The sequence below is a fragment of the Xyrauchen texanus genome, chromosome 2 (assembly GCF_025860055.1).
Source record: "Xyrauchen texanus isolate HMW12.3.18 chromosome 2, RBS_HiC_50CHRs, whole genome shotgun sequence".
In the NCBI taxonomy this organism is placed as follows: Eukaryota; Metazoa; Chordata; class Actinopteri; order Cypriniformes; family Catostomidae; genus Xyrauchen; species Xyrauchen texanus.
The window spans coordinates 21,019,457-21,047,059 of record NC_068277.1 but is presented as its reverse complement, the minus strand read 5'-3'; the positions used below and the strand labels follow the sequence as shown (position 1 = coordinate 21,047,059).

General features: G+C 42.3%; 1 protein-coding gene across 2 annotated transcripts in view; it reads right to left on the bottom strand.

Annotated features, from left to right (window-relative positions):
- fgf11a (fibroblast growth factor 11a) overlaps nucleotides 1-27,603 on the bottom strand; it is a 168,861-nt gene that overhangs the window by 29,205 nt on the left and 112,053 nt on the right. For both annotated transcript variants that reach the window (XM_052145238.1, XM_052145245.1), the window contains 2 exons: nucleotides 24,690-24,800; nucleotides 661-764 (listed from right to left, as the gene is read on the bottom strand). In XM_052145238.1, coding sequence (XP_052001198.1) covers nucleotides 661-764; nucleotides 24,690-24,800 — 215 coding nt within the window. The remainder of the gene's footprint in view (nucleotides 1-660; nucleotides 765-24,689; nucleotides 24,801-27,603) is intronic.

Below are 27,603 nucleotides of genomic sequence, written 5' to 3'. Positions count from 1 at the left end.
TGTAGGTACTTTGAATATAAGTACAATGAAACAATGCACATGTACGTAATAAGTACATTATATGAAATGCTTGAGGGCATAGTAGTTCAAGACCACCTAATAAAAAGTGGGTTTGCATATCTGCTTAAAGTAAATTTTGTCAATATTTAGGAGTACACTAGCATATTGATGACTAAGCTAACAGACATAAACTACAAGCCACAAAACTTTGATTTTGATTTCATGGGATATATAAGGGGAATTGACTTCATCCATCCGCATTGACTTAGAGCCACTGTAGATTTTGTATACATTTCTCATCACCTGCATGCATGTTGTGGGTTTACTTTAAAAGGTTGTTGGGATCTGATCTACTTAAGAGATGAGACATCCTCTCCTCTTCTAATGAGAAAGAGAGTTGAGAGACTGCTTTCCTGCAGTAGGATACCAGTACACTGCCAAGTGAAACATCTTTCAGAGAAAGCAGGTCTTACTCACAAGAGTTTAACTAGAGAGAAAAACTCCAAAAGAACAGTACTCACACTCATGGTCTGAGACACAAAAAATTGTCACAATTAACTTTCCTTGAGGAATAAAACACGGGCATTGCCATACTAGTTTGTGTTAGTACAGGTCATGACAGGTTTGTATCAGGAGAATATAAATCAAATGTGTAAATACCGAAGTGTAGAGGTAGCCTTCACTGTTCATACCAATGTAGAGACCCGTCTTGGTGCTTTGGATGGCCACTATCCTCAGACCCACAGGAATCAAGTTGAACAGCACTGCAATTGTGTGTTTTAGAGAGAGAGAGGGAGATAGAGAGAGAGGTAGAGATAGAGAATATATTGTTAGATTTGTTTATTTTTACTCTGCAGATTTATTTCCTAGTTCACACAAAAAGTTACATTCTTCTGTCATTTACTGACCCTCATGTACTGTAGTTCCAAACCTGTATGACTTTCTTTTTTATGTGGAACTCAAAATGAGATGTTTTAATGAATATCCCAGTCTGTCTTTTTAATATAATGGCAATGGATAGTGACTCACTTTAAAGCTTAAAAAATATAACATAAAAGTCATATAATGCACAACAGACATCTAAATCTTCACTAATAATGGCTTAAATGTTGGGTTGTTCATCAACAAAACATATTGGATGCCTTCAGAAGACTTGGAATATAACACACAAGGTGCATTTACAACTTTTATGACAATTTTGGTTGCTTTTTAAGCTTCAAAGTGAGTCACTGTCACATGCTATTGTATTGAAAAGAAAGAGCGCAATATTTATAAAACACCTAATTAACTAACCTGAATTTTGAGTTCAGAATAAGAAAGTAAGTCATACGGTTTGGAACTAAATTAGGGTGAATAAATTATGACAGAATTGTAATTGTTGGGTGAACTATTCCTTTAATATTACTTTTGACTCAATTTGCACTTATCATTTAAATAACTTTTTGTATGCAGCTGTTTGTTCTTAATGCAATTGAAAAAAGAGAGAACATTAAAACATTCATTACCCATCAGCGTTGACAGACTTACATTTTACTGTATAGGTACGAAGTGAGAAATGATTCTCAATATTTCTGAAAACTTCAGCAGAAATCTCCAGGAATTACAAACCCCAGCAAAATGAGCTTTCAGATTCAGTGAGTCACATTAAAGAGAAACAGAGAAATCTCCTTACACCTCCCCTTTGTTCTACCATCAGCCAGTCAGCCAGCCATAACGGAACAGGATTTCCATTACATCCAAAACTGTGATGTTAGCTCAATGCATGTGAATTCAGTGTGACTGATGTGGATGTGTGCTCATTTAGAAGTCTTTTGCTGTGAGGATGAGAGCATGTCTATTTTGGTGTGGAGTTTTGACCGACAGGTTTTCTGGTGAGAAATGTCTTGAGCGACATGTTGACTCTAGCAGTATTGACAAATTGCCTGCGGCAACATATCTCCATGGGAGCAATGCAGATTTGAGCAGCCCCTCCTAGTGTTGTGACAACCACATGCATGACATTGTAAACCTCAAGTGAACCCGAAACTTTATGGCCTTAAGGAAGACAAATGCAGAATAAAAATCACTGGATTTTAAGAAAGCATTTTCAACACTGTGTACTCACTGAAAGATTTAGCCTAGCCGCTGTGACATAGACAAGGAACACAGCAGTTTCAATATGCTTTATTAGCATGACAAATTATGCAACCACAACGCTCTAGCCAGAGCAGTTAAGTCACCAGTCATTATAACAAACGGTGTAAATTAAATTATAATAAAAACTAATTTCAGAATCAATAAATGAAAACAAATAAAAGAACAAGAAAGAACAATAACAATTATTTTTGTTGTTCTCCATTTTGCTGTTATTTGCTCAATCAGTTCCTTGACCCTGTGTGGCTCGGTTCTGCCAATGTGATTCACATCCTATTGTGTCTAAGTTAACAACACTGACAAACAGCATAGAGGAGATACTGTACATGCAATCCATCGGTCTGTCAAACCCACTGTATGAACTTTTCTAAGTTTTTCTGAAACAAAAATGGTTTCACAGATTTTCCTTATAAGCAATGCAGCTTCTCTTTTATTATCTTTTCTCTCACTCTCTCTCTTTGACCCACCACCCATTCTTCCTAAAGAATTCACAAGTTTTTCTGTGCAAAATATGAGGGGAAAAAGTGTGTAGACAACAAATAAGGGAGAACACAGCTGCTGTTAACTACAACCAGCTGAGGAGAAATATTTTGCTATGTAAAGAGATTTCTACAGCACAAATACATGTTTGTGTGAAGTGTTAAAGGCATATTTCACCACAGAATTAAAGTTCTGTTAATTACCAAACCTCTTTTTGTTCCAAACCCTTAAATATATATTTTTTATATATTTTTTTTGGTGGAACACAAAAGGAAAGTTTTTCCTCCTGGAAAAAGAATATCCTCTCTTCCATTCAGTTGTGACTACTGCATTCAAGCTCCAAAAAGGACAAAACAAAAGAACAAGGACAAGAAAAAAAACAAAAACAGAACAAAATAAAACAAAACATAAAAGTTGTTGATATAACTCTTGCTATATTACAAGTAAATTTCAAATGAGTATATAATTTGGAAAGAGTAGGTTGACTGTTTTTTTTGGCTTCAGTAGGTTGGGCACGTGTCAGCTTCAGTTCCCTGTCTGTCACTCACTTCGACGCTGTGTCGAAGAAGCGACACTAGGGGTCTTTCTTGAGAGCCTTTTGCATCTCTGATCTATGAGAAAAGGCCAATGAGAAATTGGCAGACAGAATTTGCATGTTCTCACTGCGAGAACATGACCATGGCAACGTTGCGGTCGCGGCTTTCCTTCCTCAGAAGGAACGCCACTCCAGCCACCCCCTGTGTCGCTCCTTCTTCCTACGGGATTGAGGATGACCTCCAGCTGGCGATGGAGGCGATTTGGGGATGGCAGCGGACGCGGTTTCGCCGGGTACGTCCCCGCGAACCACCCGCCCCCCGAACGCTCATTGACTTCCGCCCCGGCTCGAGGCAACAGCAGCTCGCCTCACGGCCAGCCTGCCTATCCTCTCTCCCCGAGCTGGATGAGCTCGCCGCTGCATCGGAGATTGGTCCGGCGTCTGTTGCGGATGACTCGGCAGGGCTGCCGCCTTCGGGCCAGCACGCCCAGTCTAAGGCTGATGCCCAGGTACCGACATGCTTGCCCGGGCCGCCGTTAGCGTGGGACTGGACTGAAACCCTACGTCCTCCCCACAGCCTTCGCGGCTGGATGATTGGTTCCTCTGGTAAAATGGTTATCTTAGAGGGAAAATGGAACCTCCAAATCGTGCTCATGATTGAGTACACAAGAGCAATTAATTCCTCAATTCAACATGGGATGAGATCCTGGGTCTCCAAGGCTGTTGACGCAACGTACTGTCAGTCGGGACAAAGGAGAAGGCAAAAATGTGTGATAAGAGATAGCACTTGTCAGTAACTCAGCAGAATGTGGTCTATGTCAGGGTACTGGAACATTTAGTAGAAACATGTCAAGTTCCAGTGTAATCATGTTAAACCCTCATGTTGTTAAACCCATATGCAGTTTTTTTCTTCTGTTGAACACAAAAGGTCACCCTTTGCCTAGAATTTGCAGATATGCACTCTTGACATTTTCTCAAACAACTTCTTGAGGTATTCTCCCTGGGATGCTTTTTAAACAGTATTGAAGGAGTTCCCATCTATGTTGGGCACTTATTGGCTGCTTTTCTTTATTATTTGGTCCAAGTCATCAATTTCAAAATCTTTTTTTTATTTTTATATATATATATATATATACACTCACCTAAAGGATTATTAGGAACACCATACTAATACTGTGTTTGACCCCCTTTCGCCTTCAGAACTGCCTTAATTCTACATGGCATTGATTCAACAAGGTGCTGAAAGCATTCTTTAGAAATGTTGGCCCATATTGATAGGATAGCATCTTGCAGTTGATGGAGATTTGTGGGATGCACATCCAGGGCACGAAGCTCCCGTTCCACCACATCCCAAAGATGCTCTATTGGGTTGAGATCTGGTGACTGTGGGGGCCATTTTAGTACAGTGAACTAATTGTCATGTTCAAGAAACCAATTTGAAATGATTCGAGCTTTGTGACATGGTGCGTTATCCTGCTGGAAGTAGCCTATCAGAGGATGGGTACATGGTGGCCATAAAGGGATGGACATGGTCAGAAACAATGCTCAGGTAGGCCGTGGCATTTAAACAATGCCTAATTGGCACTAAGGGGCCTAAAGTGTGCCAAGAAAACATCCCCCACACCATTACACCACCACCACCAGCCTGCACAGTGGTAACAAGGCATGATGGATCCATGTTTTCGTTCTGTTTACGCCAAATTCTGACTCTACCATCTGAATGTCTCAACAGAAATCGAGACTCATCAGACCAGGCAACATTTTTCCAGTCTTCAACTGTCCAATTTTGGTGAGCTCTTGCAAATTGTAACCTCTTTTTCCTATTTGTAGTGGAGATGAGTGGTACCCGGTGGGGTCTTCTGTTGTTGTAGCCCATCCGCCTCAAGGTTGTGCGTGTTGTGGCTTCACAAATGCTTTGCTGCATACCTCGGTTATAACGAGTGGTTATTTCAGGCAAAGTTGCTCTTCTATCAGCTTGAATCAGTCGGCCCATTCTCCTCTGACCTCTAGCATCAACAAGGCATTTTCGCCCACAGGACTGCCGCATACTGGATGTTTTTCCCTTTTCACACCATTCTTTGTAAACCCTAGAAATGGTTGTGCGTGAAAATCCCAGTAACTGAGCAGATTGTGAAATACTCAGACCGGCCCGTCTGGCACCAACAACCATGCCACACTCAAAATTGCTTAAATTACCTTACTTTCCCATTCTGACATTCAGTTTGGAGTTCAGGAGATTGTCTTGACCAGGACCACACCCCTAAATGCATTGAAGCAACTGCCATGTGATTGGTTGATTAGATAATTGCATTAATGAGAAATTGAACAGGTGTTCCTAATAATCATTTAGGTGAGTGTATATATATATATATATATATATATATATATATATATATATATATATATATATATATATACAGTATATAAATTTGTTTGTTTTATAATAATATAAATTAATATGGTGTCACAATTATATTTTTACAGATCAAAAGATTTTTAAGATCATGAGAAACATTTCAGTCAAGTGTTTCAAATCTTTTGACCGGTAGTGTAAATAGGATACTTATTATGAATCTTCCTTTTCTTTTTTTAGTTTGCCTCAGCACATTGTATTTGAACACTGTCAACAGCTCTGGCATCTCAGTGTCTGTTAAAGACATTCAGAGTTTTTCTCAAAGAAGATGAAGTAAGGTTGTAAATTGTTAGTAAGGCATTACTAAAACTTTGTGAAAATTTAGTGTTCTTAAGGGGGCAATGCTGAGGAAATTACTGTATATCTACTGTATGTTTCATCTCTAGTTGCTTCTATATAAAATGTCTGTCACCAGATGCACAAGCCAAAATTAAACTAATTCCACTGTTGCATTACCTCAGACTTGAGGTGTAGCAAGCATTCAACAAACCACAGCGCTTTTGTTAACGGCGGTTCACTAAGAATCGCATGTTGTCATTAACATTTCTTGTATATAGCAGTTAGATGCCAAAACATTGCTGTGGTTATCACTGTGTCAACTATAGCAGATTTTGGAGTGACTGTAATCCATACACAGAACAGTAATTTAGGGGATTCACTCTTTTCTATTATAAGAGCACTCTATTTAAATTCTGATGTCACTCAGTAGCCTCTGTAAAGACTTTGTTAGTCCATGTCATAGCTGTCAGTCCGAATTAAAATCTACAATCAAATCAGAATCCAATACAGTTCCATCTGACTCCTCCTCTAACTTTCTTATCTACTCAAGTGATGATCCTGTGAAATGCTTTGTCAGGTCAAGATGTGCGTTGGCTGAAATTTGGGAGTGCACACACACGTATGCACATACACGCTCATATACATATACACAGTTGCATCTTTCTGTTCTCCCATCCTTTTCATTAAGTCACTACATAATTAGCTCCAGGTTCAAGTGAATATGAAAATAAAATGAGGAGTGACAGTCTGCCAGGCTCCATGGGGGCACACTCTGTTAAAAAACAGGTATCACATTCATACCAGCTGTTCTTTTGCTATTAGAATGGCCTGCACAAGCACTGTGCCATCTGGGAACCTGGTACTTATATGTATAAATCTAAAAGGTTAACCTAAATAAATTTATAAAATAAATTAATGAAAGATTGTTGTTCTATATCTTAAATGTACGAACTGAACCTAACCATTTGAATACCAACATCTCCAAGAGAGAAAGGAACAGAGATAAAAAACCTTGTTTGTGTTATTCTTTGCTACTCACCTTGTGACCCATAAGGGGCTGAAATGTAAACATGTTTAAGACTGTGCTTTAATTGAAGGATGTTTTGTACAGTTTTGCTAAAAATTACAGTTATAGTTTTTTAAAACAAACTATACAAGTTTTGTGGAGGCTTCCAGGTCAGGGCTGGTTCTGCGGTGAGTATAAAATCACAGAAGTGTATGATGGTAAGGCTGAGTAGAACATGGGATGGGAGGGGTAAAGGGACACCAGACACCTTAAAAAGAACATGTGCATGAATTTAGTCAGCCACCTGCCTCTGTCCTTAAACCTGAGCAGTCAATGGCGGCTAAGAATCATCAATATGAATGTTCAAACAGAGCAATATTTGGTCGTGCCACTGAGTCACAGTGTATTTAATTTTTAGTTTTTGGAAATTTACCTACAAATAGCGTACTTAAAGTTGTCTCAGCATATTAAGCTGATAGGAGAAAGAAACATCATAAAAATTACACACATAACCTTTAAGAATATTTTCTTCGAAATATTTAAGATTTAGACCTTATTTTCCTTTAGACTTTATAATAATGGGAATATTCAAGTTCAACAAGTTAGTATTGTTAGATTTATTTGTTATTTGGTTCTTTGAGAAATTGGCAATTTTACTTCCCCATTATCTTTGCTTTGGCTTGTATGAGTATTCCATGCATTTCAACTCCATGTGTAAGATTACAAATTATGTTGCATGTTTGATGCTTTTTGGATGATGTAGATGAAAGGGATTGTTCAAGACAGAACTTTGACCATAACCATTTTGGAAACTTGCTTAATGTAAAAATAGCTCATGGCTCACACCTGGAACTGACTCAGCAACCCTCTGTGTAACCATCTGAACCTTGCTATGCTATCACCACCTCTGAATTTGTCCCTCTACACCAAGTTAAAGCAAACTTTCTCTTAACACGCATAGACATGCTCCATGCCAATGCAGTATATGTTCACATGCAGTAATTTTATTCAATCCAAATGATATCAATCAAATTGCAGTACTGTTTATACAGTATGTACCCTAAAATTTGCAATCCATTACAAATATTTGTTTACATGTATTCGGAACAAAACTTCTGCGCATGTAAAGTGCGTCAGTTGTCATGTTCTGAAGAAGCACAGAAAAGCATAGAAAACCACTGCGAGTGGTGAGCATGGCACCAAAGTTTGTAATCAGCATTTTTGCTTTGTTGACATATCTAAAAATATACCAGAAAATATTTTTTCCTATGTTACTCACTTTACTCGGCAAACAAAGATAATTATGAACAGTGCCCCAACATCCTGTCTGGCTTAACCATATTAGCCTCATGCCCATTCCTACTTTAATAACCAGCATCTCTGGATGAGAGTACGAAGTAAAGATTGTTGGGAGAGTTGTCCTTAAGGAGTTTACAAATGTGGAATGGAAACCGAATTTTAGAATGATACAATGTTCTTTTTTTCTTTATATGATGTCATGAAAGAACACATTTGCACTGCAGAATATACAATGCTAGCCCTTGTGCACTTAAATTAACAGTTCTCCCAAAAATCTCACCATTATGCCCTCTAAAACTCATATGACTTTCATTCTTCTGCAGCATACAAATGATCATGATTTGAAGCTCGAAACAATGCCCTTGTACACGTGCCGTACACACACTCTTTGCATGCGTCAAACTTTGTTTGTGTTCCGCAGAAGAAGGAAAGTCATACGAGATTGAGACAGCATAATGGTGAGAACATGATGAGAGACTTATAATTTTTGGGTGAACTATTCCTCTAACTATGCATGTTGCCATTGCTGTATATAAATTAGTTCCCTGCAACAAGTATTTGTGTAATTTCCAATCAATTTCAAATTCATAAAAGCTCTGTCCCCTTCACTGCATATGTGTTGAATCTGATAGAGAAAGTCAAATCAAAATCAAATCAAATCACTTTATTGTCACACTACCATGTACACAAGTGCAACAGTAGGTGAAAGTCTTGTGTGCAGTTCCGAGCAACATAGCAGTCATGACAGTGACGAGACATATACCAATTACAATAAACAACATACTTACACAACACAATTTACATATCAAATGTACACATACTTACACAACACAATAATTATATACAATGTACAGTAAACAATACACACAATATACAATACAATAAGTAAGGAGTATATGAAATATATATATATATATATATATATATATATATATATATATATATATATATATATATATGACATAGTATATTGAGGAGAATATGTTGACAGTCCAGTGTGAGATATAAGATTAATAAAGTGCAGTGCTGATGTATATTGATCGTGAGAGATCAAGTGTTCAAAAGTCGGATTGCTTGGGGGAAGAAGCTGTCATGTAGTCGGCTGGTGCGGGTCCTGATGCTGCGATACCGGCTGCCTGATGGTAGCAGTGAGAACAGCCCATGTCTCGGGTGGCTGGAGTCTCTGATGATCCTCCAAGCTTTTTTCACACACCGCCTTGTGTATATGTCCTGGAGGGAGGGAAGCTCACCTCCGATGATGTTTCTGGCAGTTCGTACCACCCTTTGCAGGGCTTTGCAGTTGTGTGCGGTGCTATTGCCGTACCAGGCAGTGATGCAGCCAGTCAGGATGCTCTCTACAGTACTGGTGTAGAACCGTGTGAGGATGTGGTGGTTCATTCCAAACTTCCTCAGCCGTCTCAGGAAGAAGAGGCGCTGGTGAGCCTTTTTCACAACGGCCTCAGTGTGGACGGACCATGTGAGTTCCTCAGTAATGTGGACACTGAGGAACTTGAAACTGCTGACTCTCTCTACCGGTGCTCCATTGATGGTGATGGGGCTTTGAAAAGTAGTTGGATACAAAGGTTTACATGACTAAAATATTATTTGACGGATTATTTTAGATGTACAATAGGGATGTGCAAAACTACCTATTTTAATAATCTGTATATATTTTATATATTTATATATATTTTATTTTATATTTATTGTCCGACAGTGATTGTCTTGTAATATGTTGTGGATGCAGTGCTTTGATGGCTGTAACAGCAGTGGTGCATAACTAAATGGACTAATAGTAATAATAAAACTTTATTTTATATAGCAACTTTAAAAGTTGCATCTCAAAGCGCGTTACAAGAGAAAAATGAAAATATATTAATAGAAGAAAACATGTAATTTGAAATGTTTTAAAATAATACAATAATAATCTCAGAATAATCACAGAAAAGCAACCCTAACAAAGTGAGTTTTAATATAAATTTTAAAAATACTAAAAGATTCAGCATGTCTAAGCTCAGAGCAAGAGCGAGTCTAGCCCCTTTTTAGGGGTGCTTCGCCCCGCTTAGCAAGTGGTGTCATCCTCTTCTCTTCTTCTACTTCTCCTCTGTACCTGCACCACTCAGCACGACCGTCATCCAGCGCGAAACACACGCAGAGTGAGAACCCATTATGTAGTGTTGTGAATCAACTAAGTTGCTCCAAAGCTGTGTCTCACACTTCTTTCCTTTTACCTAGAGTTGTTCCGATTCCAAAACCATATCGGTGAGTACTGGAGTCAGTATCCTGAATCACCATGGTACACCTATAATAAGTGTTTATTTTCTGACTATTTTAGTCCAGCGGGTCGCCGCCACTGTGGAGTAGCACAGGACCTGGGTGACTCGTCCATAGTCATAAACGGAGAGAAGTAGCGCCGGTTATAATGTTCTTCCGCAAGACGCATGCAGTTCTGTTTATTAACTGCTAGAGCGTGAAACAAAAACAGCAGCGCAACAAATAAACTGTGTACCTGTGTAGTGCGTACGTATGTCTCTGTTGGTAAAGTTTATCGTTAATTTGATACTCATTTTAACAATCGGGAGTCATGTAAACATGACATCACATGCGTCTTTTCTGGTCAGTCGTCATGGAAACATGAAGCCCTGGCGTTTGGACCAGAGTAAAACATATCACTGTATACCACCAGTATGTGTGAAAACACTCACTGTGGCTTTTTAAATGAATTGTTATTCATTCCTAGATTTATATCTGTTATTTTTAAGTTGTGGCTGACTATCAAACTAGACAATAAAAGAAAGTTTAATGTTTTTCTTTTGCTGTATTTATTCATTCCTCACACACAGAGTATTTAACCTGAACCAGGTTTAACTTCTGAACTCCTAGCATTACTCTCTCTCTCGTGTGTGTGTGTGTGTGTGTGTGTGTGTGTGTGTGTGGCCTGCCAGTGAGCAATGGACATACGACAGTTCTTTAAAAGAAAAAAAGACAGATTCAGGTGAGAGACTAGGGACAGTCCATAATGACCTCTGTCTTGTTTTTTGTTTTGTTTTGTTCTTCTGAAAAGTGTTAAGCTAAAGTAACAGATAATGCAAACCAGCTATCTGTTGTTGTATCAAATTACTTATCTAGGCAATCCCCTGCTTTTATTTATTTTATTTATTTCAAACCTACAATGGAGAATACAGCTTCTCTTGTGAAAGGAATTTGTGATTTAAAAACATTTCTAAGCCCAATAATAATAATTATAATAAAGACATTTAAAATGGCACGCCTCTGTGTGCCTTTTGATCATATCCTTAGAATCTGTAAATGGTCTCCATAAAATTTTTGTGACATGACAAACTGACCTCAACTCTCCTGCCTACAATATATTTGTGTATTATTGTCAGTGCCAAGGGAAAGAGAGGGAGATGGAGAAGGAGAACGGGAAAGGGAGAGCATGCAGGAAGAACCAGGTGAGGAAACAACAACAATAAATTGACATATAGTGAATAGTGGCAAGCAAAACAGTAACTACTCATACTCCTATACTAACTTATTGGCATTAAGTAGCCTATATTACATTTACTTTTTGTAACATTATTTTACACCACATTTTTTCATAATAAAGGAGGAGGAAAACAACAGGGAGAGTCCATAAGGGATGAGAGGGAATTGACTAGTGAAAGAAATGAAGAGACAGAGGGAGTGCAACATAGAGACCACCAAGCCAAAGCAGCAGAGGCAGAAAAGAGCTGTTCAGACTTAGGGGATAAGGACACTAGTCCTAAACAGTTAAAGCTGTCTCAATACCCTCATACTCACTCAGTTTGGCACACAAGAAAGTGCCTTTCAAGAACCATTTTTTGTAAATAATTTACAGAAGATGAATTACATTTTGTTGTCCAAGTACCTGTTACTTTGTTCAATGACAATAAAGTTGAATCTAATCTAACCAATCTGATGACTGTTGATACAAAAGGAGGCACATGGAGTTAACGGTCAGGAAAACCAGCTGAGTGAAGAAGGTTTTGTGTTTGTTACAGGGGGCTGTCTGTGTGAACTCTCACAATTAAGTTGGTGCTCTGAAAAGGTCTAAAAAAATAAAATAAAATAAAATTTTGGAGTTAGTTGAACCAATGTTAAAATGATAGTTATTTTTCAATAGACATATTTTTTGTTTTTGTGTGAAAAGAGGGTGGGTGGTGGCAGTGGCGCTCATTGGGTGCTCAGCACCCCTAAAGCTCTGACCCTAGAATCGCCCCTGGCTCAGAGGGAAGAGAGTTCCACAGTTTTGGAGCAAAAGACCCTATCACCCATAGAACGTAGAGTTCTCGTCCTAGTCAAGAATAAAGCAGCAGAGTTCCCTTCCGAGGGAACTCGCACTGCGTCGTTGAAAACGACTCTTTGGGGAACGCTCCTTAGCGTGCGCCTCTGAATTATGAATGAAACTATTCCAATCTTGATTGGTGTTGCGTCATGACGTAACATGTGACGGCATAACCGGATGCATAAAAGTGACGCCGGCGCACAAACACATTAGCTTTCGCTCTTCAGCAAGCGCTCTATGTGTATTGTTTGTCTTATTTGGTGTTGTTTGTCTGATTTAAAAATATTATGGCCACCCAACAGTTCCCTCGTTTCATTACGGGTAGGGAGACGCACGCTTTATGTGTGAATTGTTTGGGAGCGCAGCACGCACAGGCAGCTCTCGAGGGATCTGCCTGTGAAAGTTGTGAAGCACTATCCATGAGAGTGCTGCGCTCCCGGTTGGCGTGCTTTGATGATCACGGTCAGGCTTGCGTTCCCCACGGATCTGGTCCCGCGTCTGTTGAGGCAGCACGGCAGTTGAGATCGTGGGGTTCGCAGCGGGATCTTGCAGATGAGAATGAGACTGCTGCGGCACTTTCTCATTCTTCGTTTGAGGATCCCGAGCCTACTGTGAGTGGTGCAGAAGCCCGCGTCGCGGCTTCTTCTGCCCACGATCAGGTCCCAATGCTTGAGCTCTCTGCTTCCGAGGAAGTGGATATGCTCAGCATTGATGCGGACGACCGTGAGTCAAGCACTCCAGTTTTCGGCCAAGCTTATGAGGAGCTGATTGGGGTTGTGACGCGTGCCGTGGCCAGACTTGATATCAGCTGGCCACAAAATGAGCAGGAAACGCAAGTTGAAAGACAAATTAGACGAGCGTTTCCTGCGGCACAGATCACAACCTCAGTGCCGGGGTTTGCTGTTTTTCCCCGATCTCCACAAAAAAAAAATATATATAAATATATATCTCGAGATCGTGGGGTAAACCGCATTCGTCCCGTGTCTCCAGCCCCAGTGTGGTGATTACAGACGATGTTTTGGGGGCACAGGATATGGGCTAAAACCCCGGCCCTGCCTAGTAAGCCCTGCAGGGATACATCTGCTTTAATAAGTAGGGCTTACATGGCGGCAGGTCGGGCCGGTTCTTGCCTGCACTCAATGGCTATTGGCCGCTCTATGGCAGCTATGGTGGCCACAGAGAGGCATCTATGGCTGAATTTATCGGGGATAAAGGAAAAGGTTAGATCTTTTCTGCTTGATGCTTCCACCGTAAGGTAAGTCTAAATCGAGTAGGGCAAGCAGATCAGCCCCAGCCATCAGTCAGCTCCTCGCACCACAGAGTTCCCCCCCGCTGCAGAGCAACCGAGGTTGTTCTCGCAGCGGCGTCCTCAGGGAATCGGTGACGGTTTCCCGCCGTCTCTGACGCTTCGGGCCACATCAATTTCCAGCGAACGCACGCGTGGTAGAACCTCGGAGGGCTGTCCCCCCCTGCTGCAGAGCAACCGAGGTTGCTCTCGCAGCGGAGTCCTCAGGAAATCGGTGTCGGTTCCCGCCGTCTCTGACGCCTCGGGCCACATCAATTTCCAGCGGACGCACGCCGTGCCGTTCGTGTCAAAAAATATAAATAAAAAAAAAAAAAAAACAAGCATCAATTGTGGTCACAAGAACCGTATCGACTAAATCCTGCCGGTCTCTTGCTTCAGGAAGTCGAGAACGGTGCTCGAAAAACACCCGAGACCAGCCTCGAGAGGCTGGTTCCCTTAGTAGATTTTGTAGAGGCATGGAATCATCTTCCCAACATATCTGCATGGGTCCTGCATATAATACAATCAGGTTACAGACTGCAGTTCGGGCACCGCCCCCCCAAATTATCTGGGGTGGTGCAGACTACAGTGGTTCCGGAGCAGACTCAGGTGATGGAACAAGAAGTGCAATCTCTGCTGCTAAAGGAGGCCATAGAACGTGTTCCTCATGCAGACAGGGAGTCCGGATTTGACAGCCGGTACTTTATAGTTCCAAAAAAGGATGGGGGGTTGAGGCCGATTTTAGATCTCAGAGTTCTGAACCGGCCTTTGAGGAGGTTCAAAATGCTTACTATTCCTGCCATCGTGAGCCAGATCAGATCCGAGGACTGGTTTGTCACGATAGATCTAAAAGACGCCTATTTTCATGTATCCATCCTTCCATGTCACAGGAGGTTCCTGAGGTTCGCTTTCGGGGGCGAAGCTTACCAATATCGGGTTCTTCCGTTCGGTCTAGCACTCTCTCCCCGCACATTCACCAAATGTATGGATGCAGCTCCTGCTCCTCTGAGACTTCAGGGCATCCGCATACTGAATTATATCGACGATTGGCTCATTCTGACCCAGTCTCGAGAAATGGCGGTTCGGCATCGAGATGTCGTCCTTGGCCACATTCGAAGTTTGGGGTTGAGACTCAACACAAAAAAGAGTGTGTTACAACCATCCCAGTGCACAACATTTCTGGGTGTTGTTATACCTTTGGGCCTTCTACACATGAGGCCCCTCCAGTGGTGGCTGAAAGCCAAGGGGTTTTTTCCCCCAAGGGGAATCCATTTCGTAAAATCAGAGTAACGCGCAGATGCCTTCGTTCTCTGCTAATATGGAAGACACCTTGGTTCCTGTCCCAAGGGTCAGTGTTGGGAGCGTCATGTCACCGGGAAACCGTTTCGACAGACGCCTCCCACACTGGCTGGGGCGCGGTCATGGACGGCCGCTTTGCCAGGGGTCTGTGGCAGGACCATCATCATTCTTGGCACATAAACTGTCTAGAGATGTTGGCTGTGTTCAGGGCTCTGAGGAGCTTCCTTCCAGACATCTAAGGTTACCATGTCCTAGTACGTTCGGACAATACATCAGTGGTAGCTTATCTGAACCGACAAGGGGGACTCAGATCGCGCCCTCTGTGCAGACTGGCGCATCAGATAATTTCTTTGGTCCCAAGGGAAAATACTGTCTATCAGAGCATGTATGTTCCGGGGTTCAGAATCAGGAGCAGACATCCTGTCGAGGCAGGGGCTGAGGCCCGGGGAATGGAGACTTCATCCAGAGGTGGTGAAGTTGATATGGGACAAATTTGGACCATCGAAAGTGGATCTATTCGCGTCTCGAGAGACGTCCCACTGTCCATTTTGGTTCTCCCTCTCACATCCAGCCCCACTGGGGTTGGATGCCATGGTACAGGCCTGGCCGAGGCTTCGCCTGTACGCATTTCCCCCAATCGCTCTGCTCCCGGGAGTCCTGGAAAGGGTCCGCCAAGAGGGCATCAGTCTACTTCTGGTTGCCCTGATGTGGCCGGCCCGAGTATGGTTCTCAGACATAATCTCACTCCTGATAGCTCTGCCATGGCAGGTTCCTCTGAGGAGGGATCTGTTGTCTCAGGCAGGGGGCACAGTTTTCCACCCTCGTCCAGAGCTGTTGAAACTGTGGGTCTGGCCCCTGAGGGGGTTCAGTACCTAAATGCTGGTATATCAGCGGGGGTGGTTGAAACCATACTTAACTCTAGGGCTCCGTCTACTAGGAGATTATATGGCCTCAAGTGGAATGTGTTCTCCACTTGGTGTAGAGAACATGAAGTAGATCCAGTTAACTGCCCGGTGGCTTCAGTTCTGGAGTTTCTTCAAGATCGTTTCTCTGCGGGTCTCTCCCCTTCCACACTTAAGGTGTACGTGGCTGCCATTGCGGCTTTCCATGCACCATTGAGTGCTGGGCCTCTGGGGAGGCACCAGCTGGTCATTCGTTTTCTCCATGGTACATGGAGGATGAGACCGACAACCAGGTCCAGGGTTCCTGCCTGGGACCTGGCAGTGGTTCTCGAAGGGTTATCCCTGGCCCCCTTCGAACCCCTTCAGTCGGCCTCGCCCAAGGACCTGACGTTCAAGATGGCTTTTCTCTTAGCTATTACCTCTCTAAAGAAGGTGGGAGATCTTCAAGCCCAGGCAGTAACACCAGCTTGCTTGGAGTTTGCCCCTGGCGGAGTTAAAGCCATTCTGCACCCGAGACCTGGCTTTGTGCCTAAGGTGCCTTCTAACACGGCACGGTCTACGGTCCTGCAGGCATTCATCCTCCACCTCATGTGTCGGCAGAAGAAGAGAGGCTCCATTTGCTCTGCCCTGTCAGAGCTTTGAGCGTTTACCTCGAGAGGTCCTCTTCTTGGAGGAGGTCGGACCAACTGTTAGTGTGTTTTGGGTCACCTAAGAAGGGGCTCCCTGCTTCGAAACAAACCATTAGTAATTGGATTGTTCAGGCTATTATCTCGGCCTATAAGGTGCGCAATTTGCCTTCACCTTTGGCCATAAGGGCTCATTCAACTAGAGGCATGGCGTCCTCTAGGGCTCTCTTATCGGGAGTGCCCCTCCAGGAGATCTGTGAGGCAGCCGGTTGGGCTAGCCCGCACACTTTCATCAGGTTTTCTGCACCTCCCTAGTACGCCTGGCGCATGTGTGCTCTCGTCCTAGCTGAGTGCCTGAGTTCAGTTTCACTCTAGGGCAGGCCTTTTTCAGCGCGTGGCCTAGTGGGCATTCGTTCCCCAAAGAGTCGTTTTCAACGATGCAGTGCGAGTTCCCTCGGAAGGGAACGTCTCGGGTTATGACTATAACCCTTGTTCCCTGAGAAGGGAACGAGACACTGCGTCGTCCTGCCACACCCCTCAATGCCTGAGAGCGGCTTGCTTCATCGCTAGGCTAATGTGTTTGTGTGCCGGCGTCACTTTTATGCATCCGGTTATGCCGTCACATGTTACGTCATGATGCAACACCAATCAAGATTGGAATAGTTTAATTCATAATTCAGAGGCGCACGCTAAGGAGCGTTCCCCAAAGAGTCGTTTTCAACGATGCAGTGTCTCGTTCCCTTCTCAGGGAACAGGGGTTATAGTCATAACCCGAGACGTTTTGCACATACTGCAACTTATTTAAGGTAGATTTAGAGACCCCAACAAGTAAAGCATTGCAATAATCAATACGAGAAAATACAAAAGTATTGATCAGTTTTTTAGCCACCGAGAAAGATAACATGGGGCGCAGTCTTGCAATGTTTCTGAGATGGAAGAATTATGTTTTAACAGTATTCTTGACATGAGGATCAAATGTTAAATTTGCCTCAAATATCACCTCAAATTTTTCAATTTTGTTTGAAACTAAAGAGCAGAGGTTCCATCCATATTTAAGGTTAAAGAACCAGCTTTACCAAGCTGGTGGGGTGAAGCAATGAGCATTAGCTCAGTCTTGTCACTGTTGGGACAAAGAAAACGTAGACACATCAATTTATTTATCTCAGTAATACATTGTGCAAGAAAGGTGATTGCCACACACTCACCAGGTTTTGAATGGAAGTAAATCTGGGTGTCATCTGCGTAAAAATGATAATTAAGGCAGACCAAGGTGAAACAAGATGAAAAAGTAAGGGGCCCAAATTCGATCCCTGAGGAACACCACATTTAACCTAACCAACTTTGGACCTACATCCACCCAAGGAAACAAACTGCCGACTAAACTCAAAGCATTAAAGAGACGAAACTTCCTTCAAAAGGTTTTACTATACAGACTATTATTCACTGTTAAGCACAGCAAGCTATAATCATGCAAAAACTCTCTCCAAGAAGTTGTGTCTCTCAAATAATTTGAGAATTGCGTCTCCCATTATAACCAACACCACTTAAAATATGAATGTTAGTAGTCAACCTCACTAATCTACTAGTCAGTTGTTGGACAACTAGTTGTACGTTGACCACCCTGGCACATCCATAATATACACATCACTTTCAACTGAATAGAAATGTAATTTGGATCAAGCTCAATCGGATGGGTTGTTGTGTTTACATGAAAGCTTTTAATTCCAATTCAGCTCTTAGTCGAAATATAAATAGATTATTTAGTTGTATGTAAAAGAAGCCACTGAGAGTACGAGACAATTCTCCAAGCCATATGTAATGGTGGTCAAAGCTATTCTGTCTAACTCCACCATTTCTAAAGGGTATGACACAAGAAGTATAGACACATGAAGCCATAAACTTGCTGTCTAACTTGGAGCACTTGAGCTGAGTCTGTTTTCAACTTTTTTCAACTGACGCTTTGGATAAAATTGAATGTAATCTATGTTATACAGTAATATGGTTGCTTTTCAGGTACACAGAGCTATCACAGTCTGTCAGATCAGAGCTTAGGGCTGGTGAACTGTTTGGAAACTTGTTTGGTCATTTAATGCTGGAATCGTTGATCTTATAACTGAGGGGTTCCAGATATGAATCAGACCATGTTAATTACGTATTGATTTTCTCTCGGTGCTGGTTTGGCGGGTTTTTTTGGGACTCGTTGGCATACGCCGCATTGTGGTGCATAAAGAGCAACTTTACTGAAACCCCCTCACTGCTAATGAGAGTGCACACCTTTAACATATGACCTCAGTCAAAGAGAGAGTGTCAGAGACAAACATAGAGAGAGATATAAAGAGAGAGAGAGAGAGTGGTGTGTAGCATAGCTCTGTGAACTTAGCTTGTCAATGTTTCCTTAACAGATTTTATTCTTTCTTGACCCTGTTACACAGTGAATGACCGCAAGTGCGCGCGCACACACACACACACACACACACACACACACACACACACAAACACACACAGACACACACACACACACCTCTCAGTCTCTTTAATGCTTCCTCTTTCTTTCACCTTTAAACAAAACACCTGTAAAGTAGCTCTGTGTAAAAAGTTATTGAACATTCATACTGTTTTGTGCATCAACCACACAGCTGTACCCAGATGGACCCCCTACTATTAAATTCAGTACAGTGAACAAACACTTACACAATATGTGACACACACCTAATCCTCTCTGAATCAGCCAGCAGCTCACTGTTAAATTACTTTTATGCTAGATTTATGGATAGAAACACTAACGAAATAACAGTTTTGTCTTGGGAAGGTTCTCGAGATGTCTGCAGTAAATAGAGGAAACACCCTTTTGGGATTTGACTGTTTTGTTTTGTTTATTACTTTCTCAGATTAAAAAGATATTACGGTGCATCTGTTTTGCCGAGCTAAGAAATGTGTCTCATGAGGGGAAGATGTAATTTATGAGGAGAGTGCTGCGTTTTTCTGTACGAGCACATTCGGTACATTAGGACTGAAATTACGTGCTGAACACTGTGGAAACTGTCTGACTGATGTGGATGCCAGTTTACAAAAAAAATCATATTCTCATTACTATAATGTGAAAAAAGCAATTATATATTATTCGAATTGTGAAGCACTTATACATCATAGTAGAAGTATGGTAGTATTCTAAAGTTATTAGATGGTATTTAAATGGAAGTACTATTAAAAAAAATGGTCTTAATATATAAATCCTTTTTTTGTGTGAAATGTGAATGGACATGTTCTTGACATGTTTCATGAAATTCTCTGTATTGGTAGTCTGGCACACTTTGATGTTTGTTTCCGATGTTTCCGGGAATTATGTAATGTGCCAGTGAGTTCAGGTAAATATAAAATAATATTTAAAGCTCTTAAAACATGTGAATCATCAAAGACACACTGTAAAAACAAAACAAAAAACAAATCAGTAAAAAAAATAAACAGTAAATGCATGGCAGCACAGGGTGCCAAAAGTTTACCATAAACTGCAAAAACAGTTTTAGGCTGAATTAGACTGCAAAATAAAATAGCTTTTTCAACCATAAACTGAAATAACTTGTTTAAATTGTAATTTAAAATAACATGTTGAAACTGTAAATTGAAATTACGTTTAAAATGTAATTTGAAATAGCATGTTTAAAATTTATATTACTATATATGTTTTGACTGTTCTTTAAAAAAAAAAAAAAAAAAAAATCTATTTTGCAGACCGTTAATTAAAAAACATGTTTTGACTGTAAATAGAAATTGCATTGTTAAACTATTCATTGAAAAAAGAAAAAAAGAAAAGAAAAATTCTGTAATTACTGTGCCTCACCAACAAATATATATCCGTTCCCCTTCTGTCGCTCTCTCCATGTTGTGTCAGAGAAGTGACACTTGGGGTCTCTCTTGAGCGCCGATATACACCTCTGATCTATGAAAAAAGGCCAATGACAAGTTGGCAGCCGGTATTTGCATATCCCGCCCCCGGACATACGGGTATTTAAGCGGGGCAAATACGGGAGTTCATTTAGAAAATTTCTTCAGAGCCGATGGTCGTGTCAGCAATTGTTGCAAGTTACACACCAGTTCCTGTATTCCTCTGCTGCATGCTGTTGGATCTTACAGCGCATAACAGCGGCTTTCTCCTGTTTGCACGGCTGTGCATTCCTGCCCCTGGGCACTTCGACAGCGCAGATAAAAAAGAACTCTCACGAGTCCTTTTCATAAAAGAGTGATTTTATTAAAAGAGTAATTTCCTCTAAAAGAGCAAAACACAGCGGCGTTGAACGTTCTTTTAAGGACGCGTCTTTATAAAGATGCCTTTCCGCCCCTGTGTTGTTCCTGGATGCGGTAGAGTGCTCTCCGCTTCAGACGGCCACAGGCGTTGTCTCGTGTGTCTGGGTAGCGATCACACCGAGGCTGCGTTTGTGGATGGTTCATGTTCTCACTGCGAGAACATGACCATGACAACGTTGCGGTCGCGGCTCGCTTACAACCGTAAGCAAGCCACTCCAGCCACCCCCCACGTTGCTCCTTCTTCCCACGGGATTGAGGACGATGCGGTTGGCGATGGAGGCGATTTGGGGCGCCGCTCACAGCCTCGCCCCGGTCCCGTTTTTCCTGGAGGTGCATGATGAGCTGACGTCTTCGTGGAGAGCACCCCTCTCCACTCGTCACACCGCCACCTGCACATCCGCCCTCGCCACCCTCGACAGCGGAGTGCGCCACAGGTACACGGCGATTCCCCAGGTGGATAGGGCAGTCTTCTCCTTTGGAGTCAGCAATTACGCATTTCCCCAGTGAGCCTTCTTGCACAGAAGAGCAAGTAATTCTGGTGGCCCCCTACTGGCCCACCGGAACTTGGTTCTCGGACCTCACGCTCCTCACGACAGCTCCTCCCTGGCGAATTCCCCTGAGGAAGAACCTTCTTTCTCAGGGACGGGGCACGCTCTGGCACCAGCACCCAGACCTCTGGAACCTCCACGTCTGGCCCCTCGACGGGATGCGGAAGATCTAGCCGGCCTACCACCGACCATCATAGATACTATCAACCAAGCCAGAGCCCCCTCTACCAGGCATCTTTATGCCCTAAAGGGCCGTCTGTTCGCAAACTGGTGTCCTTCCTGGGCTGAAGACCCACAGAAGTGCGCGGTTAGGTCAGTGCTCGTGTTTCTACAGGAGAGGCTGGAGAGGAGGCTGTCCCCCTCCACCTTCAAGGTGTATGTCGCCACCATCGCGGCTCACCACGACACGATAGACGGCAAGTCTCTTGGTAAGCACGACTTAATTATCAGGTTCCTAAAAGGTGCCCGGAGGCTAACTCCCTCCCGGCCTAACCTGTTCCCCTCCTGGGATCTCTCGATCGTCCTCACGGGCCTCCAGAGACCCCCCTTCGAGCCGCTAGATTCAGCTGGACTCAAGGCCCTCTCTCTCAAGACTGCCCTGCTGATCGCGCTCGCCTCCATCAAGAGGGTCAGGGAAGCGTTCTCTGTTAGTGACACTTGCCTGGAGTTCGGTCCGGCAGACACATACATGATCCTAAGACCGCGACCGGGCTATGTGCCCAAGGTTCCTACATCACCCTTCAGAGATCAGGTAGTGAACCTGCAAGCGCTGCCCCGGGAGGAGGCAGACCCAGCCCTTTCGTTGCTGTGTCCGGTACGTGCTTTGCGTATCTATCTGGACCGCACGCACATCTCTAGACGCTCTGAGCAGCTCTTTGTCTGCTTCGGGGGACAGCAGAAAGGGAACGCTGTCTCCAAACAGAGGCTTGCCCACTGGGTTGTCAACGCCATTTCACTGGCTTATCACACCCAGGCCGTGCCCCCCCCCGCGGGTCCGAGCTCACTCCACCAGGAGTGTTGCGTCCTCGTGGGCACTGGCCAGGGGCACCTCCCTAGCAGACATCTGCAGAGAAGCAGGGTGGGCAACATCCTTTTACAATCTCCGAGTTGAGTCAGTATCGTCCCGTGTTCTCTCAGGTCCGAGCCCGTAGAACTCGTTAGTAACATGCTGACGATCTGGCTGGGTGAATCGCTTGCGCCTGGCGCCCTTTCCCTCAGCTGAGGTAAAATAGTGCGCCTTTGTTCCCAGGAGATCCCATCTTCGGAACTCGCCGACCCAAGCCACTACGGGTACCCAATCTACCCTGTACTGGAATAGGTGCTCCACAGGTAAGGCCTCCTGTTCGGACTCCCCCTGTGTGTAATCCCGCGGTACTGTCCCCTCACGAGCGGACTCCCGTGTCTCCCTTAGGCAGTTACAGCTGCCTCGGTCGGCGTGCTGTAAGCTTCGCCCCTCTACGAGGCTGGATCTACCACCGCACTAACTTTCCCACATAGGTCTTAAGCAGGCCATGTGATGTATTTGACACTCTTTGCCTCCCCTGCAGGGTAGGTGTGGCCTCTGCAGGGTCTTCTCCCCCTGAAAGAAGGGCTAAGTCCCCCTTCCCTTAATGCATGTAAGGGCCCCGGCCGTAGTTGCTCTATGCGAGAAACATAGAGAGAAAAGAGGCCCAGCCAGGCTGGTCCGTTCCCAGGTTGGCGGCCATCACCTTGTTCCCCCCTCCAGGGTAACCAGAAGGACTCTGATGGCTTGAATGGGGCATCGGGGAAGGGTACGTGCAGTCTGATACAGCTGGTCGCCTTTGCACGTAAGAATACCTGCCCGCTCCTGTATCAGCAGTTCACGTAAACGGCTCAGCGCATGGCATGTTTAAAAGTGGACCCCTAGTGTCGCTTCTCTGACACAATGTGGAGAGAGCGACAGAAGGGGAACGTCTAGGTTACGTATGTAACCTCCGTTCCCCGATGGAGGAATCGAGACGTTGTGTCTTCCCCGCCACGTCGCTGAGCCGAGCCACTGTTGTGGCCAGACCATTTACGGCTCCTCTGAAAAATCCTGAATGAACTCCCGTATTTGCCCCGCTTACATACCCGTATGTCCAGGGCCGGGATATGCAAATACCGGCTGCCAACTTCTCATTGGCCTTTTTTCATAGATCAGAGGTGTATATCGGCGCTCAAGAGAGACCCCTAGTGTCGCTTCTCTGACACAACGTTTGTTCCCTCCATCGGGGAATGGAGGTTACATACGTAACCTAGACGTTTTTATAACCCTGAGTCTAGATTTACTCCATTATTGATTTAAGTTCATTTAAACTTATTATTTTAAGACTTTATTTCACTTTTATGAGCTTTTAAGCACAAGCTCAACTCACCACAGTGGTAACCACCAAAACTCCAACATTAAGGAAACTCTTCTGAATCTCAACAAAACAGAACAACAAAGACTTACAAAAACACATTAAATAGCTCTTAATTTCAACATTTTCTCTCCCTATCGAGTCACATGCAAAGCAGGCTAGGACTTCTTGGAAACGCCATTTACTCTTTTTTCACCATCATTTTATCAATAGTTTACAGTACAAGTACATGTATTCTCTTGCTAAACATAACATAATTTTTTTTATGTTAATTATATGGTAAACATCACATTTTAAATCTACAAAAATTTTATAATATAAAAATATTTTACTGTAAAATTACATGCATTTTCTTTAAGGTTAACCAATTAACATCTTTATACTGTAGCATTTTTACATTCTTTTTCGGTTAAATTATGGATTTATTTATTTTTTTACAAGAAATCCCCCACTCAGTTTCAGTAATGCAAAATGTGTTTATTTCAATGAATACTGTAAATATGATGTGAATACATTTATTTTAAGGGTATTTAATGCTTTTATTGCAAAGTGTGGAATGAATGTTAAATTATACTGTATTTTAGTTTTTAAAAATCACACTGGAAGAAAACAAACATATTTTTACAGTCATATCAGTTTAAAATGAAAATCATGACATTTATCGTTATTTAAAGGAAAATGTATGTTTTTTTTTTCAGTAACACATATAGTCAGTAAAGTTACAAGGAAAATGTAAATTTTATGTGAATAAATGTATTTTAGGGGATTTGAACACACTTTTATTGAAAAACATGGAATGAATGTTAAATTATACTATTTTTTTACTAAATACTAAATTATAGTATTTTTTTTTTATAAATATATAAATTGTTTACAGTGCATACAAAATCCACAAACACCCAAATACACTTACAGAAGGAGCTGCTTTCATCCTTTGTGCCATCCAGGGTGCCATCGGGTAACATCTGCAGGTAGAAGCCATGTCGACAGTACAGGCGTGTGACGATACCTTTCAGCTGAGGGTCTGAGACAGAGAAAGAGAGAGCATTTCATTACACATGCAGTCTCTATGAACACTGATAACATGATTAACATGTGCATGTCTAAATGCATCATGAAGTATATGTGCTCGTGTACAGCAGCATATGAACCAGAGGTTACACCAGGGCAGCTTGTAAAAAAAAAGTCACTAACCAAAACTAACAAGACAATACATCTTTAATGACATAGTTAACCTCTAAAACTTGCACAGTATCAGCCATAACTAACAAAAATACAACCATACCGTGATAACAAAGCACATGAGAGAGATGAGAATTCGTTTCTGTCTGTACTGGACTGTGATATTGTAATGATGGAAACAAAACAAAACAAAACAAGACTGAAAATGGAGGTTGTGTGTGCCTGACGAAGACCTTTGCGGTCGAAAAATTGCTTTTTAAACTATTAAATAACATGGGAGCATATGGAGCAGTGTACCTGCCTCCTTTATTTACTAAGAACAAAACAAAACATCTAGTGCCTCTCTTTCTGGTCTGTGTGTGTGTGTGTGTGTGTGTGTGTTGTCTAACAATACTTTCAGACAAACTTCAGCAAAAAATAACCCACAGGTTTTGTGAGGTGTATTTTATGTGCTAACACAGGGAAATATTAAGGAATCTCATAAAAAGCACAGATGACAGGTAAGGTGTCTATTGTCCTGGTAGCTGTGTCAGCATTCAGAGAAAGCCTAGAGTCCTTGTGAAGGTTAAAGACAGAAAAAAGGCTACTGCCCTAGACTAACATACATGAACATTATATATATATTCTTCATCACTTTATCTTTTGTGTCCTATTTTCCAAACTGTCATGCTTTGTGTGAGTCTCTTTTTTCTCTCTACCTCTCTTTATGTAAAACACTGCATAAATAGTTTTGTCTCTCCCTCTCTGACTCTCTCTCTCCAGGCCTGTATTTGCTGGCATCCATTGATCAGTTCTGAAGGTGAGGCCTTGAGGGGCCAAACTACAGTTTTAACATTCAGCGACATGGCACACTGTCTGGCTGCCACCACCACAGTTCACAGACAAATCACTGTGCTCAGATGCAGGGAGGATGTGTGTATGTGTGTGTGTGTGTGTGTGTGTGTGTGTGTGTGTGTGTGTGTGTGTGTGTGTGTGTGTGTGTGTGTAAAGGCTCCACACAAAGTACACACTAGCAAAGAACAGGCAAATAGATAATAAAGCTCATATTTCGTTGTGATACAGCACATTCTCTTCTGACTCAGTTGATTTGAGTCCTGTGGTAAAATCCCCACAGATCCATCTCTGTCAGCCTCTTTAGTACTGTTGCCACGACACGCTTTGAAAGCCACCCACAGAGCACCAGTAATACACAAGCTCTTTCTGTCTTCTGTCTGCACTGCATAACCATAAATCCCATCTCCGGGGACAGGGAGTGTGAAGGGCGCTCCTGATGGGTGATATTGATGTGCGTTTGAGAGCGTACGCTCAGGAATACCAGCCTGCCAAGAGCCCAGCCTTCAACAAAAGTTACACAGACACATTGGCCCACAGAGGACATCCCCTGGTTAAAGATCTCCTTTCTGCCATCTCTTTGTCTATCTCTCACTTTATGTCCTTCACTGTCTCTCTATCTTTCCTATAAGACCCTTCAGGGTGAGATATGTAGTTTTGTATTTCTGTGAATAATGCCATTTATCAACCAATCAGTTGGAGATGGAGTCGTTACTTTCACCGGGGAGAGAGAAAAGGGAACAAGTGTTACAGAGGGAGAACAAGAGATCAGTGGGCAGAAGTTATGATATGGTTATTTTATTCTGAGACATTCACACACTAAATAAAAGAGGAAGACTCTCACACTTCACACAAACCATCGATAACCATCGATAATGTACCAGCCATAAATATTTCTAACCAGCCATGAAACCATATTTTGCATTATTTTCATTTTCTTCATGACAATGGGTATAAGCTTTTTGTCTCTTCGCAAATTAGTGACAAATATCGTAGGTCACTGTCAGTCTCCATCTATCTGTGGAATGGCACCTGACACAAAAACATAAAAATGCATAGTAAATTTGTTACTTATATTTTGGTAGCACTTTATTTTACAGTACATGAACTTTCCTGGTACATATGGTAAATATGCTGTACCTACAGACAAATGTGATACAAAGCATGTGGACGAAGATACGTATAGAGTACTCACTGGTAAGTACCACGTACTGTACCACTGCAGTTCATCTTACCTAACGATCTTTAACTGAACACTGATTATCTTAACTGTTTGGTATTTACCATGACATTACCCTCCTTACATCCTTGTCATTTCTGGCAATTCATGAAGGGATTTTTGATTACATACCTAATAATTATGTGTGTTGACATTTCTCATTTGACATATGCAGTAGCCAGTGCTAGGCAGATTACTTTTAAATAGTAATCAGTTACTGATTACAAATTACTTGACAAAAACTGCAATCAGTAATGTAATCTCATATATTACATTTCGGGATAATCTAATCTGATTACTTTTGGATTACTTTCTAGTTCTGTTTAATTTTCTGTCACATGCATTTAATTAGGATAATCATTTTAACATAAAAGTACAAAGAGGAAGAACTTGTTTTCCATTCTTTATCACTAACAAAAAAGCCTCACAAAAGAGCTCCTTATGACATTTTTAAAAAGTGCATTAAACATTACATGAATTAAATAAACAACCTCTTAAGAACCTTGCCATTTTTGGGGATTTCCGCCTGGATTTGGCCTACCCAAATTAAAAAGCTTCCCATTCCCACATACTTTGGCCTAAATACACAGTTTTG